General features: G+C 42.8%; 1 protein-coding gene across 4 annotated transcripts in view; it reads left to right on the forward strand.

The window, feature by feature from the left end:
* LOC120805538 (membrane-associated phosphatidylinositol transfer protein 2-like) overlaps nucleotides 1-13,486 on the forward strand; it is a 42,003-nt gene that overhangs the window by 24,587 nt on the left and 3,930 nt on the right. Inside the window, exons 7-26 of one of the 4 annotated variants that reach the window (XM_040155853.1) lie at nucleotides 1,143-1,238; nucleotides 3,761-3,865; nucleotides 3,964-4,028; nucleotides 4,281-4,352; nucleotides 5,041-5,285; nucleotides 5,523-5,712; nucleotides 6,100-6,219; nucleotides 6,416-6,630; nucleotides 6,763-6,938; nucleotides 7,293-7,463; nucleotides 8,547-8,699; nucleotides 9,770-9,934; nucleotides 10,840-11,115; nucleotides 11,626-11,774; nucleotides 11,888-12,004; nucleotides 12,239-12,355; nucleotides 12,478-12,626; nucleotides 12,776-12,925; nucleotides 13,059-13,239; nucleotides 13,355-13,483. In XM_040155853.1, coding sequence (XP_040011787.1) covers nucleotides 1,143-1,238; nucleotides 3,761-3,865; nucleotides 3,964-4,028; nucleotides 4,281-4,352; nucleotides 5,041-5,285; nucleotides 5,523-5,712; nucleotides 6,100-6,219; nucleotides 6,416-6,630; nucleotides 6,763-6,938; nucleotides 7,293-7,463; nucleotides 8,547-8,699; nucleotides 9,770-9,934; nucleotides 10,840-11,115; nucleotides 11,626-11,774; nucleotides 11,888-12,004; nucleotides 12,239-12,355; nucleotides 12,478-12,626; nucleotides 12,776-12,925; nucleotides 13,059-13,239; nucleotides 13,355-13,483 — 3,041 coding nt within the window. The remainder of the gene's footprint in view (nucleotides 1-1,142; nucleotides 1,239-3,760; nucleotides 3,866-3,963; nucleotides 4,029-4,280; nucleotides 4,353-5,040; nucleotides 5,286-5,522; nucleotides 5,713-6,099; nucleotides 6,220-6,415; nucleotides 6,631-6,762; nucleotides 6,939-7,292; nucleotides 7,464-8,546; nucleotides 8,700-9,769; nucleotides 9,935-10,839; nucleotides 11,116-11,625; nucleotides 11,775-11,887; nucleotides 12,005-12,238; nucleotides 12,356-12,477; nucleotides 12,627-12,775; nucleotides 12,926-13,058; nucleotides 13,240-13,354; nucleotides 13,484-13,486) is intronic. The other 3 variants (XM_040155854.1, XM_040155855.1, XM_040155856.1) reach the window with 3 other exon arrangements.

The following is a 13,486-nucleotide window of genomic DNA, read 5'->3' on the forward strand; positions in this document are numbered from 1 at the left end:
CAACATTGTCTACACAAGACAGTTTTCCTTGTATTTTGTGGTTCAGCCTTACACGGGTGTACACACTGAGAGTTGCTTCCAAGATGAATGAATCAGAGTCTACTGAAGAGCTCAAGAGTTCAAATTGCTGAATTGGTGTTAATTAAATCAAACACCTTGGGAACAGCTTTTTAGTAAACACACTCTGCTTTTGTACCACGCTTTGCTTTTCTGTCCAGTGCCTGATGTTAATTGGAATTTTTTTACTCTGTTGGACTATATTTACTCACTCCTCCACATTTGCTGCACCATCCAACTTCCCTCGCCTCATCCATACAACTCGGTGGATCTCACCTGGGTTATTTTTGGCAGCAGCTTTGACATCACGAACCACATGTCCGGACACACCCATCTCCAGTGTCACCCCTACCTCGAGGCAATGCTCACTGTAGCTGCTACCTGGAGCCTGACTCTCATCCAGCATGCCTTGTTTCACCCCTGTAACTCCCCCCCTGTGGATCTCTCCTGCGCTATTTTTAGCAGCAGTGCTGACATCACAGACCAGAGGAGGCTGACGCTCTTCGCAGCAGCCCTCCCCTCCACCGCTGCTGTTTTCTTCTGTGTGCTGACAGCTACAGCTGTGTCCCCCTCTCACTAGCCTGCCCCTCAGAGCGATGCCCCCCCCCTCTCCCTCCGCACTAATGATATATAAGGCATAGACTGAAGACACGTGATAGACAAGGCCTGCTTTTGTTATCGCCATATTCCTCAGCTGGCATTTAGTTGTCGGTGTGCTTGTAGCTTTTCTGTGTTATATTGGGCCTCACTTTTCACACACCCCCTTGACCACCGAGCAGTCCATCTGTGATGAAGTATTGCACCACAGAGACTGTTGCATGTTTATATAACACTGTGTGTGTGTGTGTGTGTGTGTGTGTGTGTGTGTGTGTGTGTGTGTGTGTGTGTGTGTGTGTGTATGTATATGTGTGTGTGGGGGCCGGGGGATATTGCACAATTTTTTGTTGTTGTTGTAGAGTGTGTGTGTGTGTGTGTCTGTGTGTCTGTGTGTGTGTCTGTGTGTATTAAAAAGGGAAAGAGAGAGGCTGAACCACATGTCCCAAAATAACAGTGGATTTTTTTTTTTTGCTCGTTTATTTTTTCAGTGAGCCCGTCACGTCACAGCATCTCAGAGTGGAGGATGCAGAGCATAGCACGAGACTCAGACGACAGCTCGGACGAGGAGTTCTTCGACGCTCATGGTAATCACAGTTTTGATTTCAAATTAAAGGCAGAAGCTACAACAAATGCTTGTTGTGTTCAGTTTTCAAAGACCCTGCTTGCTCCCTCCTCCCCTGACTCTGCACGCATCTCTTTAACCACAGATCAGTTCTTAAGCTTCCCAGATACCCAGCATGCTTTGGGGCTGCAGTTGAAGTAGGTGGGTGTGGTGCAACACCCAGGCGCTCTGCTGGATGAGTTTGGCAAGGATGCGGGCCAGGTGTCTCTTCCTAATGTCAAGTTCAGAAATCACAATCGTTTCTGCCCATCGGTCCCTCACTCACCAATACACTCCAGTTCCTTCATCACCGTTCACACATGCACACGCACACACACAATCCTTTACAGTTCATGATACGTCCAAGCAATAAATGACTCCCCCTCCAAATAATTCACTAGCGTTTGTTTCAGAACATTTAGTCATGCTGATGAAATAAGAATAAAATCTTACATGTTGCTGTCATTTATTACGTTTATACTGATTTTGCTGCACTCATTAGTTTCCACTTGTTCCAAGTTTAATACGTCTCTGCTCATGACATTGTGAGTAACTGGAATGGAATCATTAGACTGAATTGTGTTGACATCCAATAATTTATTGTGTGTTGCAGTGTACATGTTTTTATGGATTAATTACTGTGTGTTTTGTGTCTGAATTCAAAGCACATTACATTTTATCCAATGATCTGATTAAAGTTATGACTGCACTGTCATTCATTAGTGTACGCACCCCTCTGTCTCGTTGATGGTTAATACACTGATTACTGTTGCGCTGCTCCTTTGCAAATTTCAGTTTTTTATGATTTACAGATGTTACTACACTGTAAAGACGACCTCATGAAATACGCAGTTATTTAATTATGGTAACTAAATGAGGTTGGTATAACAAAATGAACTTGAGATATAGAGTATATAAATGTAAGTGTGTGCCTTGGTGCCTGAATTAATCACATGATGGAGGTACGCAAATTAAATATGGAAACAGGCTGACTTGGCTCGGATTGCCTTTGATATTAGATTTCAGTCTTTAAAGTTTGTTTGTGGTTATGTTTGCTTGTGGTTGTCTTGCAGAGAATATCTATTACAAACACTTGAGATACATGTCCAGGTTTATTTTTATTAGTGAAAACGAATAAAGAAAAGCTTCAGGAGGAGAAGTCATAATATAATTTTTGGTTTACTAAGACGTATTGAATCTATGAATGATGATACACACTTAACTTGTTTTTTAAAGCCAGTACTAAAGAAATTATTCTCAAAAACAGATTTAAAAAAACTAATATATCTACTACACTTAAATCTGTAAATTAAGGTGTATAAGAACCTGCAAAGCCATGATTTTTCACTACGTGTTAAATAAATAATGTGAATTTCTGTATCTACAGTAATACACAAGTATCAAATGAGGCTGAAATAAAGTTAGTAACTGATATAATATAGGTAAAGACTATTGATGATACCTCTGAACACCGTTATTTTTTCCAATTTAAGACTGGATCATTATTCATGTTTATAAATGGAAGAAATTGAAGCAACCAAGGAAATAATTTAAAAGCAATAAAACTAAACCAAAAACTAGTCACTTGATCTTGAACTGGTCACAGGACACATCATGTTTCTTGAGAAATTCAACCAGTTTATATCCTTTTCTTTAGAACAGTCGTACTCTGGTGAGAAACTGGCTGCTAACAAATCACTGTGAAATAAGATGATTTCCATTTCTTCACAGCAGCTGTGTTATTTATTTGTAATATAACTACTGTGGAAGTGAATGGAATAACATGAGATTTGTACATAAAATGTCAGATATTATTTTCAATTTGCTAACACAAACTAAAGTAAACAGGAGGTGCCTGTTTCACACAAATGAAGATACTGCCAGTATAACAAAAATGCCCCAGGAGAGAGATTATGGGCTAAAAGGGGATATTCTTTTTTAGATCCTGGACCTTCCTTTTAAATCACAGATTTTCTGTGGATGGATAACTCAGTCCGTCAGTATGTAAAGATAAGTTCAAAGACACATTCTAGTTTAAAACCTTTTCTCAGTAGGTAATGGTTTATTAAATAGATTTTTTTCCTTTTCTGAAAATCCATAATGGTTGTAAAATTACACATCTTGTCCACTGTCCCCCAGCACACCTGTACCTGCCATTTGAGATGATATAATAACATACGCTCATCAGCCATAGATGAACACAAAGGTTATACTTCAAACATGCAAACATCCAGTATAATATGTATTTGACGGCCACCACAGTGAGGGATGCTTATCATCAAGTGCTCAGATAATATCTATTCAATGATTTACTTGACAATATCTTGTGGGAAAGCTTTAAAGGTTCTTTTACGTCGGTCAGCTGTTTCATCATAAGCAAATTTAACTCATTTGACACTTATAATCCCTAAACTGGTTGTACTGTTGGTGTAATGAAAAATCTTTAAGCCCTGAATGGCACGTGCACTTCCACTGACAATGATTTATCTTGCGTTGCCTCCGCAGAGGATTTCTCGGACAGCGAGGAGGTCTTCCCGAAGGAAATCGCGAAGTGGAACTCTAATGACCTCATGGACAAGATTGAAGCCACAGACACAGAGGAAACTCCTGGTATAATGAAGACCATGAACACTTCATCACAGACAGTCACACTGCTGTAATACTTGATGTTAAGTGTGTGTGTGTGTTTTTTTTTTGTTTTTTTTCAGGTGAGCTGTTCAAGGAAATGACTGTGGATTATGAAAGAGAAACCAGTGTGGAAAGACTAGATGAGGTATGTGTGTCAGACATCAAACACAATCTTAACCAGCCTTCTCTGATGCAGAAACGTGTCTGAAATAAACATTCCTGAAGAACCAACTACAGAACATGTCCTTCAGGCCCCAAAGCTTTTCTTAAACTTGATTTCATTTTGGTTGTGGTTTTACTATGAAAAACGAACTTAGTGTTTTATATCAGGCTTTACACTTTGGAGGGTAAGAGGAGGGATTTTTGTCCCTGAGCCTCTCTGTCCTCTTGTGTTCAGATGCGTGGCTCTGTTAGTGGCCAAGCCGATAGCTCGCCCATCCCCACCATCATGGTAACAAGGCACCAGTCAGTAAGTAAACATTTTGGTCCAAGAGCACTGTGGACTTCGGTAGTTCCGCAGAGACCTCCGATCCGCCTGAACAAACCCAGTACTTACTGCCCCTGCCCTTTTCCCTGCCGTTGCCCAAACCCAAAACCATGTGCACTCCTCAACCTCACCACCCTCTGTTGAACTCCCGTGTACTTGCAGGTGTGGCGTTAAGTGTACATACAGTGCTTCTATGAAAATGTGAAGTTTTGAATCAGATGTATAAGACAAAACTACACATTGCGCTTTTCTATTTAATGTGACTTGTCCTCAGGAAGCATTGTCATTGTTTGCTGTTAATTGAACAGTTGTCCAGGTGGAGTGTAGCTCGGCTCTGTCCTGTTTCCCATCATGGTTCTCGCCCCTCTATGGTTGTGAAAAGGAATTTGTCGTGTGATCAATGTTTGAAGAGATGGACGCCAATAGTCAGAAGCAATGACTCTCAAGTATGATAAAAGTAATTTTAAGCCCAATTGCAAAGGCATTATTGCTTATCTGTGATTTTTTTTTTCCCCCACTCAGTAAGCATGCTTTTAAGCTGTGTTTGGCCATGCTCTTTATTAGCATGGAGGATGTTCTTATAAGTAAATGTACCAATTATTGAACATCCTCCAAGAGCTGTTGCTCAGTGTTCCCACCCATCACCCTTCTTGTTATTCGCTGTTCTCAGGAGAGCTCGTCTCAGCAGTGCCTGCAGCCTTCCAAGATCCATGTGCTGATCTTGGTTTTGCACGGAGGGAACATCCTGGATACGGGCGGAGGGGACCAGAACAGCAAGCAGGCAGACGTCAACACAATTAGTACAGCTTTTGACACAGTCATGCGTGTTCACTACCCTGCTGCGCTGGGACGCATCGCCATCCGCTTGGTACCCTGCCCTGCCATCTGTGCCGAGGCCTTCTCCCTGGTGTCCAAGTAAGAGGGCGCACATGTACACATTTTTTCTGCAGGCTACAAGCATTGTGGATCATGATTAAAGGTTTCTGTTTATTAGCTGTGACTGCAGTTTGCCTTTGATGGGACAGATCCAGGTGCAGCTCATGACCATAGCCCCCTCCTCCTGTGTTTATATCTTCAAACTCCTCTGGGGTTGTCCTGGACTTGAAAATATGTTCATAATTTGATTTTGTCCATTTCTGTCTTTTGCGGCAGCCTCAGCCCTTACAGCTATGATGAGGGTTGTCTGTCCAGCAGCCAGGACCACATCCCATTGGCAGCTCTGCCCCTCCTGGCCACCTCTGCTCCACAGTACCAGGAGGCTGTGGCCACCGCCATCGTCAGAGCCAACCAGGTGTACGCCGATTTTATAAAGTCTCTGGACGGGTCTGCCTTCTCCGGCCAGGTCAGTTACTGTCCTGGGAAGTTATCAGTACTGTTGAATTGTGTCAGATACCAGCAGTTTTTTGTCTTGTTTTTGTAATTTTATAATGAGCTATATGTGTTTTTGTTTCCAAAGTAAGTCGAGCCAGGTGTTTAATTTTGTATTAGTTGTTATAACAGAATATTAGAACACAAACAAAAACTTTGTTAATTGATTACTGTGTTAGTTTAAATTAAGTTAGTTGATCAATTTAACAATAAATGATGACACAAATTTCTTTTGTCACGTTAACATCCAATTTTGGATGATTGAACTGTGTTGGAGAAGGTGTATCAATAATTTAGGTGAACCTGAACCATAAGGATGTAGTGTGTCAAGAATATTATTCCTGATCCTTGACCTCTCTAGGTATGCCTCATTGGAGACTGTGTGGGAGGCATCTTGGGATTTGATGCTCTATGCAGCAGCAATCAGACAGTAAATGAAAGCCAGAACAGCAGTCGCAGGGGCAGTGTTGTCAGTGTACAGGTAAGAGACTAAACCTTCAGCGTAGTGATGACATATTTTTAACTGATCGTAAAACTAATTTTAATATGTTCTTAAGTTCCTGCTGAAGATATGCCTGCAAATTTAATTATTTTAGCCATTATAATAAGATCATTTATGGACATTTCCTAAATTTCTTTAAGGTTTTGTAACAAATTTTCCTGAATGTCTGATGCAGGATCAGGACCTCCTCTCTCCTGGCATCATTGTCAACAGCGGGCATGGGTCCTCCTCTCCGACCCTGGAGGGCAGCCGCCACCTCAGTCGCAGTAACATCGACATCCCTCGTGCCAGTGCAGGTGATGACACCAAGAGACAACTGCCACGAAAGAGAAGTGACTCCTCCACCTATGAAGTGGACATAATAAAACAACACCAGGCTTTCCTGTCCAGGTGTGTTGTGTGTTGGATGACAAAAATCCTTAGATTAAAAAAAAACAAAACACTCAGTCCTTGTTTCATGCACTGTCAGAGTGATTTATTTTTAGGTCTATGTGAGGAAGTGACTTTGTGCTGTCCTTCCAGCTTACACTCCAGTGTTTTGCGGAACGATGCGGCTTCACGCAGGTCGAGCAGTAGCACTATGCTAGATGGAGGCTCCCTGGGGAAGTTTGACTTTGAGGTGTCGGACTTTTTCCTCTTTGGCTCTCCACTGGGCCTGGTACTCGCGCTGAGAAAGACTGTCATTCCTATGCTGGATGGTAAGTGGTTTCGTAAAGAGGAATGCAGTGTTTGCTGTAGTGTAATCAATGATAGCAAACATTGCTTATGTTGTAAAAAAATAAAAGGTCAACTGTCATGTCTCCAAAAGTGAAAAAAGTACAGAAGGTTTGCCTAGGGTGGAGAGGCACTTATATAGTTTTATATCCTAAAAATATAAATTGTGTAACTGGTTGATATTATCAATACATAAATGCTAAAAGACCTCTTGTTTTCGAGAGAAGATATCGAAAGGAAGATACTGTCGCACAACTTTTCCATCTGAATCAAATGTCCTTCCTTAGACTCTTCTCCCTTCTCCTTTCTCGTGTCATCGGTTAACTTTCTCCCTCTAGTGGCCCAGCTGCGGCCTGCCTGTCAGCAGGTCTATAACCTGTTCCACCCAGCCGATCCCTCAGCCTCCCGCCTGGAGCCTCTACTGGAGAGGAAATTTCACCTCCTGCCTCCCTTCAACGTGCCCCGTTACCAACGCTTTCCCCTGGGAGATGGAAACTCTGCCCTACTGGGTGAGCCCTCCGCCCGATGATGTATCAAAGCCTCATTAATCTCAATTCAGTTAATATCCAATCATGAATTACAGTGTAGAATCACTCACGTAGTATTGACTTGGATTCGCATGCACAGACACAAATGCAAAATTCCCTGCAATAAAATGGCTGTTTAATTTCTCCTTTTAATTTAAGATCAGATCAGCTGACACTTCAGACACTGTCCCGTTCCCCATGGATGCATGCCACAGACAACACATGGTTTAAAGATGCTTAAGCAGCACACTATGAGTTCGTTCCCACACAGAGCAAACATTGTCCCAAAGAAAAATGAAACATTTTTCTACTGTTTGTGCTTTTTGTGAAGCAGTTTATTCATCTAAATGTGGTCATAGTCCTGCTGGTGGTTTCTGTTCAGACTGGTCATTATAGTAGAGTAACCCTTAGAGCCTCACCCTACCCTTTTTACACAAATATCTATCTATGATTCCCCATGAAAAAGGACAGTAATTATCAAGGTAGCTAATGAGCAGAGAATTTTTCTAGGTCGAAATACTTTCCACCACTGACCCAGGAACCAGGGCTTTTTACGGAGTGACGTAAGGTGTAATAAGCAAGAAGGCATTTCTTCATGACTTCAGGCCCAGGGTCTTGATGTGTCAGAGTCCTAAAAGTGATAGCTTTCATCAAACGAGCTGTCACTGAGTATCCTCAGGTTTGCCTTGTGTAACTGATTAACAAAGTTTTCAGTACAGGTAAAGCTTTAAAGACAATTTCAAGATCATTTTTTGAGTTAAGTGCAAAGTTTTTTATGACTAGCAGATTCCAGGGCATTTACAATCTTAGAACAATGTGATCTATAGATAAGAGTATATGACTAAGGAGCAGTTGTGGTTCAATTAAGTGGGCTCGAACTAAGGGCTTGACTCTGCTTTCTTGTCTCATGTTCAGTTGTTCTTGCTTCATATGTTTTTGTGTCTTCCTTGTCTTCTTTCCTTCTTCCTCTCTTGGCCTCCTGTCCCCATACCTGCGTACCTGGCTCTCTACCTCTAAAACCCCTCCTGACCTCTGCCCCTTCTGCCCCTCCACCTCCCTCTGTAGTTGAGACAGTCCAGAGCAACGCTCAGCTGCTTCTTGACAGCGGGCCTCCCCCGTCCCTTCGCTGTCAGGAGACCATCAGTGAGACCTGCATCCCTGTGCCTGTGCTAAACTGGCAGGAGGGCTCCCTCAAAGCCACACCCGCCACTATGGAGTGTGTGTAGCCTCTCCCATTCGCCTGCATCTGTCTGCACCCCCATCCACTGTGTTTCTTTTGTCTGTTTGTTCCATCCCTCCTGCTGTCATGTACAAGATGCTCAGATTTCTATCTACCATGTGTTCTCTCTGAGTATTCCCATTAATGTTGTTTCAGGAGTCTAGAGCTGCAGTCATGTTTCTCCAGACATCCAAAGAAAGATACACTGAAAGACCAGTATATATTCTTCTTATATATATTTCCTTGTAGCATCCGGTCCTTATCTAAGTGATTTTGAATAGGCAGTTTAATTTACTGGTTGAATTCTTGGCCTATTGGGATTTTTTGGTTTGAAACACAAATTATAACAAAATTACAGTTACAACATGCCATGGAAATACTTTGAAAAAAATCTGGTTAGCATCTCATGTTGTGTTTGGTTTTGTTCTTGCTAACATATATTAATGTTGCATTCAATGTTTGGAGGACGCAAGCATTTGTGTTTGTGCTGTGGTTTTTAAACCGGGTTTTAGTGGGTCTGCATCATTTCCATAATGTCAGATTATTGATGTTGACAGAGGGTATTTCTACAGTCGTCTGTGCTTCCGAGACAGGTTTTGATGTAAAGATTGCTCTGCTGTTGATGTTGTGTTTGCACAGTGTACTTGGATCCCTTTCTATACATCCGGAATATACTGTGCTCTATGTTTCTCCTTGTGATAATGGTCAGAGGTCATCTGATTTTATGCAATGTTCAGCACAAGGATTTTTACTTGATATCCCTTTGCTATTAGATAAAAATCACCCTCATAAGAAATATTAACACGTGGATGTGACTGTAACAGATGTGGACATTTGTGTTTTTACATTAACTACGTGTTTTATGTATTCATATTCCTGTGTTTCCGTTCAGTCAGTTACAGAAATCTGACCTTGGCCGCCTTGTGGTTTCTCATGTCCTCTGAAACCACGGTGCCTGCCGTCACATTTCTCCCATGTCGCCCTAACCCGCATCTTCCTCCTCCCATCACTGTGAGTTCCCTTTACCCGTGTCTCTGTCTAATGGGATCTCCTTGTTTCGGCTCAATAGCAGATGTTGTTCAGTCTCATGGTGGTGTCTTCATGGACAGTTCGTACCCCTCATCCCCCGTAACGGGCCCCCTCTCCCGGGGCCAGCGGAGGGCCAGTGAGGTCAGCATTGCCAGCCAGGTCTCAGGAATGGCAGACAGTTACACTGCCACCAACATAGCCAACAGTAAGTGTTCTCAAAACCACCCAGTCTCTCTTTCTCTCTTCCTTCCACTCACACAAACACTGGAACCAGTTAGCCTCCTTTCTCTTTCTTTCAGTCCAGCTTTTCTATATTATTCTCTCTAATTTCTTTTTTCAGCTCTCCCTCCTAATCTTCTCTCTCTCTCTCAACCCCATTACTCTGACTCTACACACACCCTGCACTGCAGCGGGAGCAGTCTAGTCAGCCAGGTAGACAACGAACAACCCACACCTTTTGTTATTTCTTCTCAGCCAGACTTAACACCTGCATTGAAAGGACACTTGTGCAGAGTTCTGAAGAAGAGTAAGCTCAGCGCCACTTTCCACTGTCTGTCTTACTCTTATCCACTGTCTAAATGTAAATGCAATGAACGAGTGCTGCATTTATCTAATGTTGTAATGCATGTATACACCTGCCCCCCTCAGCCATTCCTGCATTGTTCACTCCCTATTGCAATGTTTGCTGAGATAACCAGTACTCTGTTTCCTGTTTGTTTGATTGTCCTCCAAAGTACCCCCCTCCCTCACTCTGTCAATTTTTTTACCAGAACATTTATTTGTACCTTGCATTACTGTTCTGAACACTGCTGTTTTAGCACCTACAGTACAACCGTGGAGATGCGCATAAACTAATGGTAACAGATCTCCACTCCTGCAACACCAGAGCATCAGAAGATCTTCAAAAGCGTCACTCTACCCCATCACCTTAACTTTTACTAACAATTATTTTTCAACTTTGACATTCACAGTTCTGTTTAACGCAGCTTACTGACACTGGAAACATCCCAACATCCATCTTTCAACTGTTCAAACTCTCATAAACTGTCAAATACCAACATGCATCCATTTTTCATAAGGTTTCTTTCTCTCTTTTTTTTCTTCCCATAGCCAAATCATGCCAATTTAACCAATCCAAAAAGTTCAGCCTTTTGTCCCAACTTGCCTTATCGTCACAAAACAAATTCTTCCTGAAAAGTCCTCCTAAGTCCCGTAAGAAGGCCGCAGGATCTCCTGATGCAGATCTAGGGGCAGAGCTGGATGGTGAGGCAGACACTAGTGAAGGTCTAAGTCCCACTGGCCAGTACGAGAACTGCCTGTCCGCAGGGCTGGACTGTGCAATATCTGATCTGGTCTCACTGGACTCCCAGGCTGAAGTGGAGCAAGGTATATTTCTAAGGGTGGGGACTACGTGAGGCTACAGGTCTTTTCTTTGTGCTGTTCTATACTCTGTCACAATCCAAAAACTTGTTTTTGCTGCTCTTCCAGAAAGCCTCTTTTTCCTTCCCTTCAATTGATTCAAGGCAATCACTTCCACTAATGAGGAATAAAGTATAAATCCAGATCTTGCCCCTTCTTTCCAAATCCATAATCTTTTTTCTATACTAACATGAATAACCCTTTTCAGTTGCTCATATATCAGTTCTAACTATCTTTTTCTTCTTTCTGTACTTGAATTCCAGCACTTGATTTTCTTGTTAATAACGGTAATGAACTCCTTCCTTTCTCTCCTGTAGCTGAAGAACTGCTGGGATTGCTGATGATTGTGGTTAAAGATCGAAATAATCTTTTTTGCTTTAGCTTCAGGGGTGTTGCACCTTTGCGTGGCATCACATGCCTCCCACTTACAGTTTCATCTTACATGTCTGCACCCTATTCGCTCCATTCCCATCACAGTTGCCGCACGCTGGTGGGGCACAAAACGGCTGGACTTTGCCCTGTACTGTCCCGATGCTTTGACCGCTTTCCCCACAGTAGCTTTACCGCACCTCTTCCACGCATCATACTGGGAGTCCACTGATGTTGTGTCTTTTCTCCTGCGACAGGTGAGTAAACATTATAATACCTGTCATTCTTTATGGTCTGTTAATATGTAATCTGCTGGCCATAACTCCTCTTCAGAGATACTGAGGATGAGTCATTGAACTGTCCCCTGTAGGTCATGAGGCATGAAAACTCCAGCATCTTGGAGCTTGATGGGAAAGAAGTGTCTGAATTCACCCCCTCCAAACCTCGAGAGAAGTGGCTCCGCAAGAGGACTCATGTAAAGATCAGGGTAGGCATCAGATATACAAAAGAAACCAGTTTCAGGGTGCTTCGGAGCTGCTTAGATACTTTCTGTCTAATCACAACATCCATCGTCTTTCTAACCAAATTTCATCAGATATTCGAAAAACACAGGAAAAACATTTTGAAAAAGAAACTCTCAGCATCAGGAACTTGTTAATAGTTCAACTGAATAGACACAAACTACATTTCAGCATATATCTTTCTTTCACTCCTTTGAAAGAATGTGACTGCCAACCACCGGGTGAATGATGCCGTGTTTACTGAAGACAGCCAGCAGGTCGTGACAGGTCGCTTCATGTACGGCCCCTTGGACATGGTCACTTTGGCCGGGGAGAAGGTGAACTATCATCTGTCATCACATGCAGCGGCACACAGACCGGTGTCTGTAATGCTTGTGTACTTTGTGTCTGTGCTCATTTTTCTATTGGAAGGTAATGCTTGTTTTTCAATCCTGTTAAGGTTGACCTCCACATCATGACCCAGCCTCCGTCAGGAGAATGGATGTACTTCAACACAGAGGTGACCAACAGTAGTGGCCGTGTGTCCTTTATCCTCCCTGAAGACAAGTGTCTGGGCATCGGAGTCTACCCAGTTAAAATGGTTGTCAGGTGAGATTAGTTTGTTACCTTTTGTTACCTTGTAGTTTTTGGATTATTATGTTTCAATGTCCTCAAGGTGAACTTCAAGAAAAAACATTTTTCTTTTGATCTTTGTCTCTCCATTTTTCTTATTCTCTGTTGTTCTTTTTATTCCCCAGGGGCGACCACACTTTTGCAGACAGCTACCTTACAGTTATTCCACGTGGCACGGAGTTTGTGGTATTCAGTATTGATGGGTCTTTTGCTGCCAGTGTGTCAATCATGGGCAGTGATCCCAAAGTGCGGGCGGGAGCTGTGGACGTTGTCAGGTACCGAGCTGCTCCTCTTCTCCTGTCTTCTTGGGCTTGAAACTAGAGTTTCTTTCAGATTGAAGCACATAAGCATGTGGTGTTGTTATTTACCGTATGTCTTGGTTTATGTTCCTGTTGCTCCCCATTGCAGACACTGGCAGGATTTAGGCTATTTGATCATCTATGTGACAGGACGTCCAGACATGCAGAAGCAGCGGGTAGTGGCTTGGTTGTCTCAGCACAACTTCCCTCATGGCATTGTCTCCTTCTGTGACGGCTTGGTCCACGACCCGCTCAGACACAAAGCCAACTTCCTCAAGTCCTTGACAGAGGTAAGACTTGCAGGAGGGGAGGATTGAGGGGGGTTTATCTGCAGTTTTGTAAGTACTGTGGTTTGTATATGTGTAGTCTTGATCTTTGTGGAATGAATCACTTCACTGATTCCAGGCTCACATGAAGATTTTTGCTGGCTACGGATCAACCAAAGACATCTCAGTCTACACCTCCATTGGCCTCCCTCCCTCCCAAATATACATTGTCGGCAGACCCTCCAAGAAGATGCAGCACCAGTGCCAGGTA

The sequence above is a fragment of the Xiphias gladius genome, chromosome 19 (assembly GCF_016859285.1).
Source record: "Xiphias gladius isolate SHS-SW01 ecotype Sanya breed wild chromosome 19, ASM1685928v1, whole genome shotgun sequence".
NCBI classification, from domain to species: Eukaryota; Metazoa; Chordata; class Actinopteri; order Istiophoriformes; family Xiphiidae; genus Xiphias; species Xiphias gladius.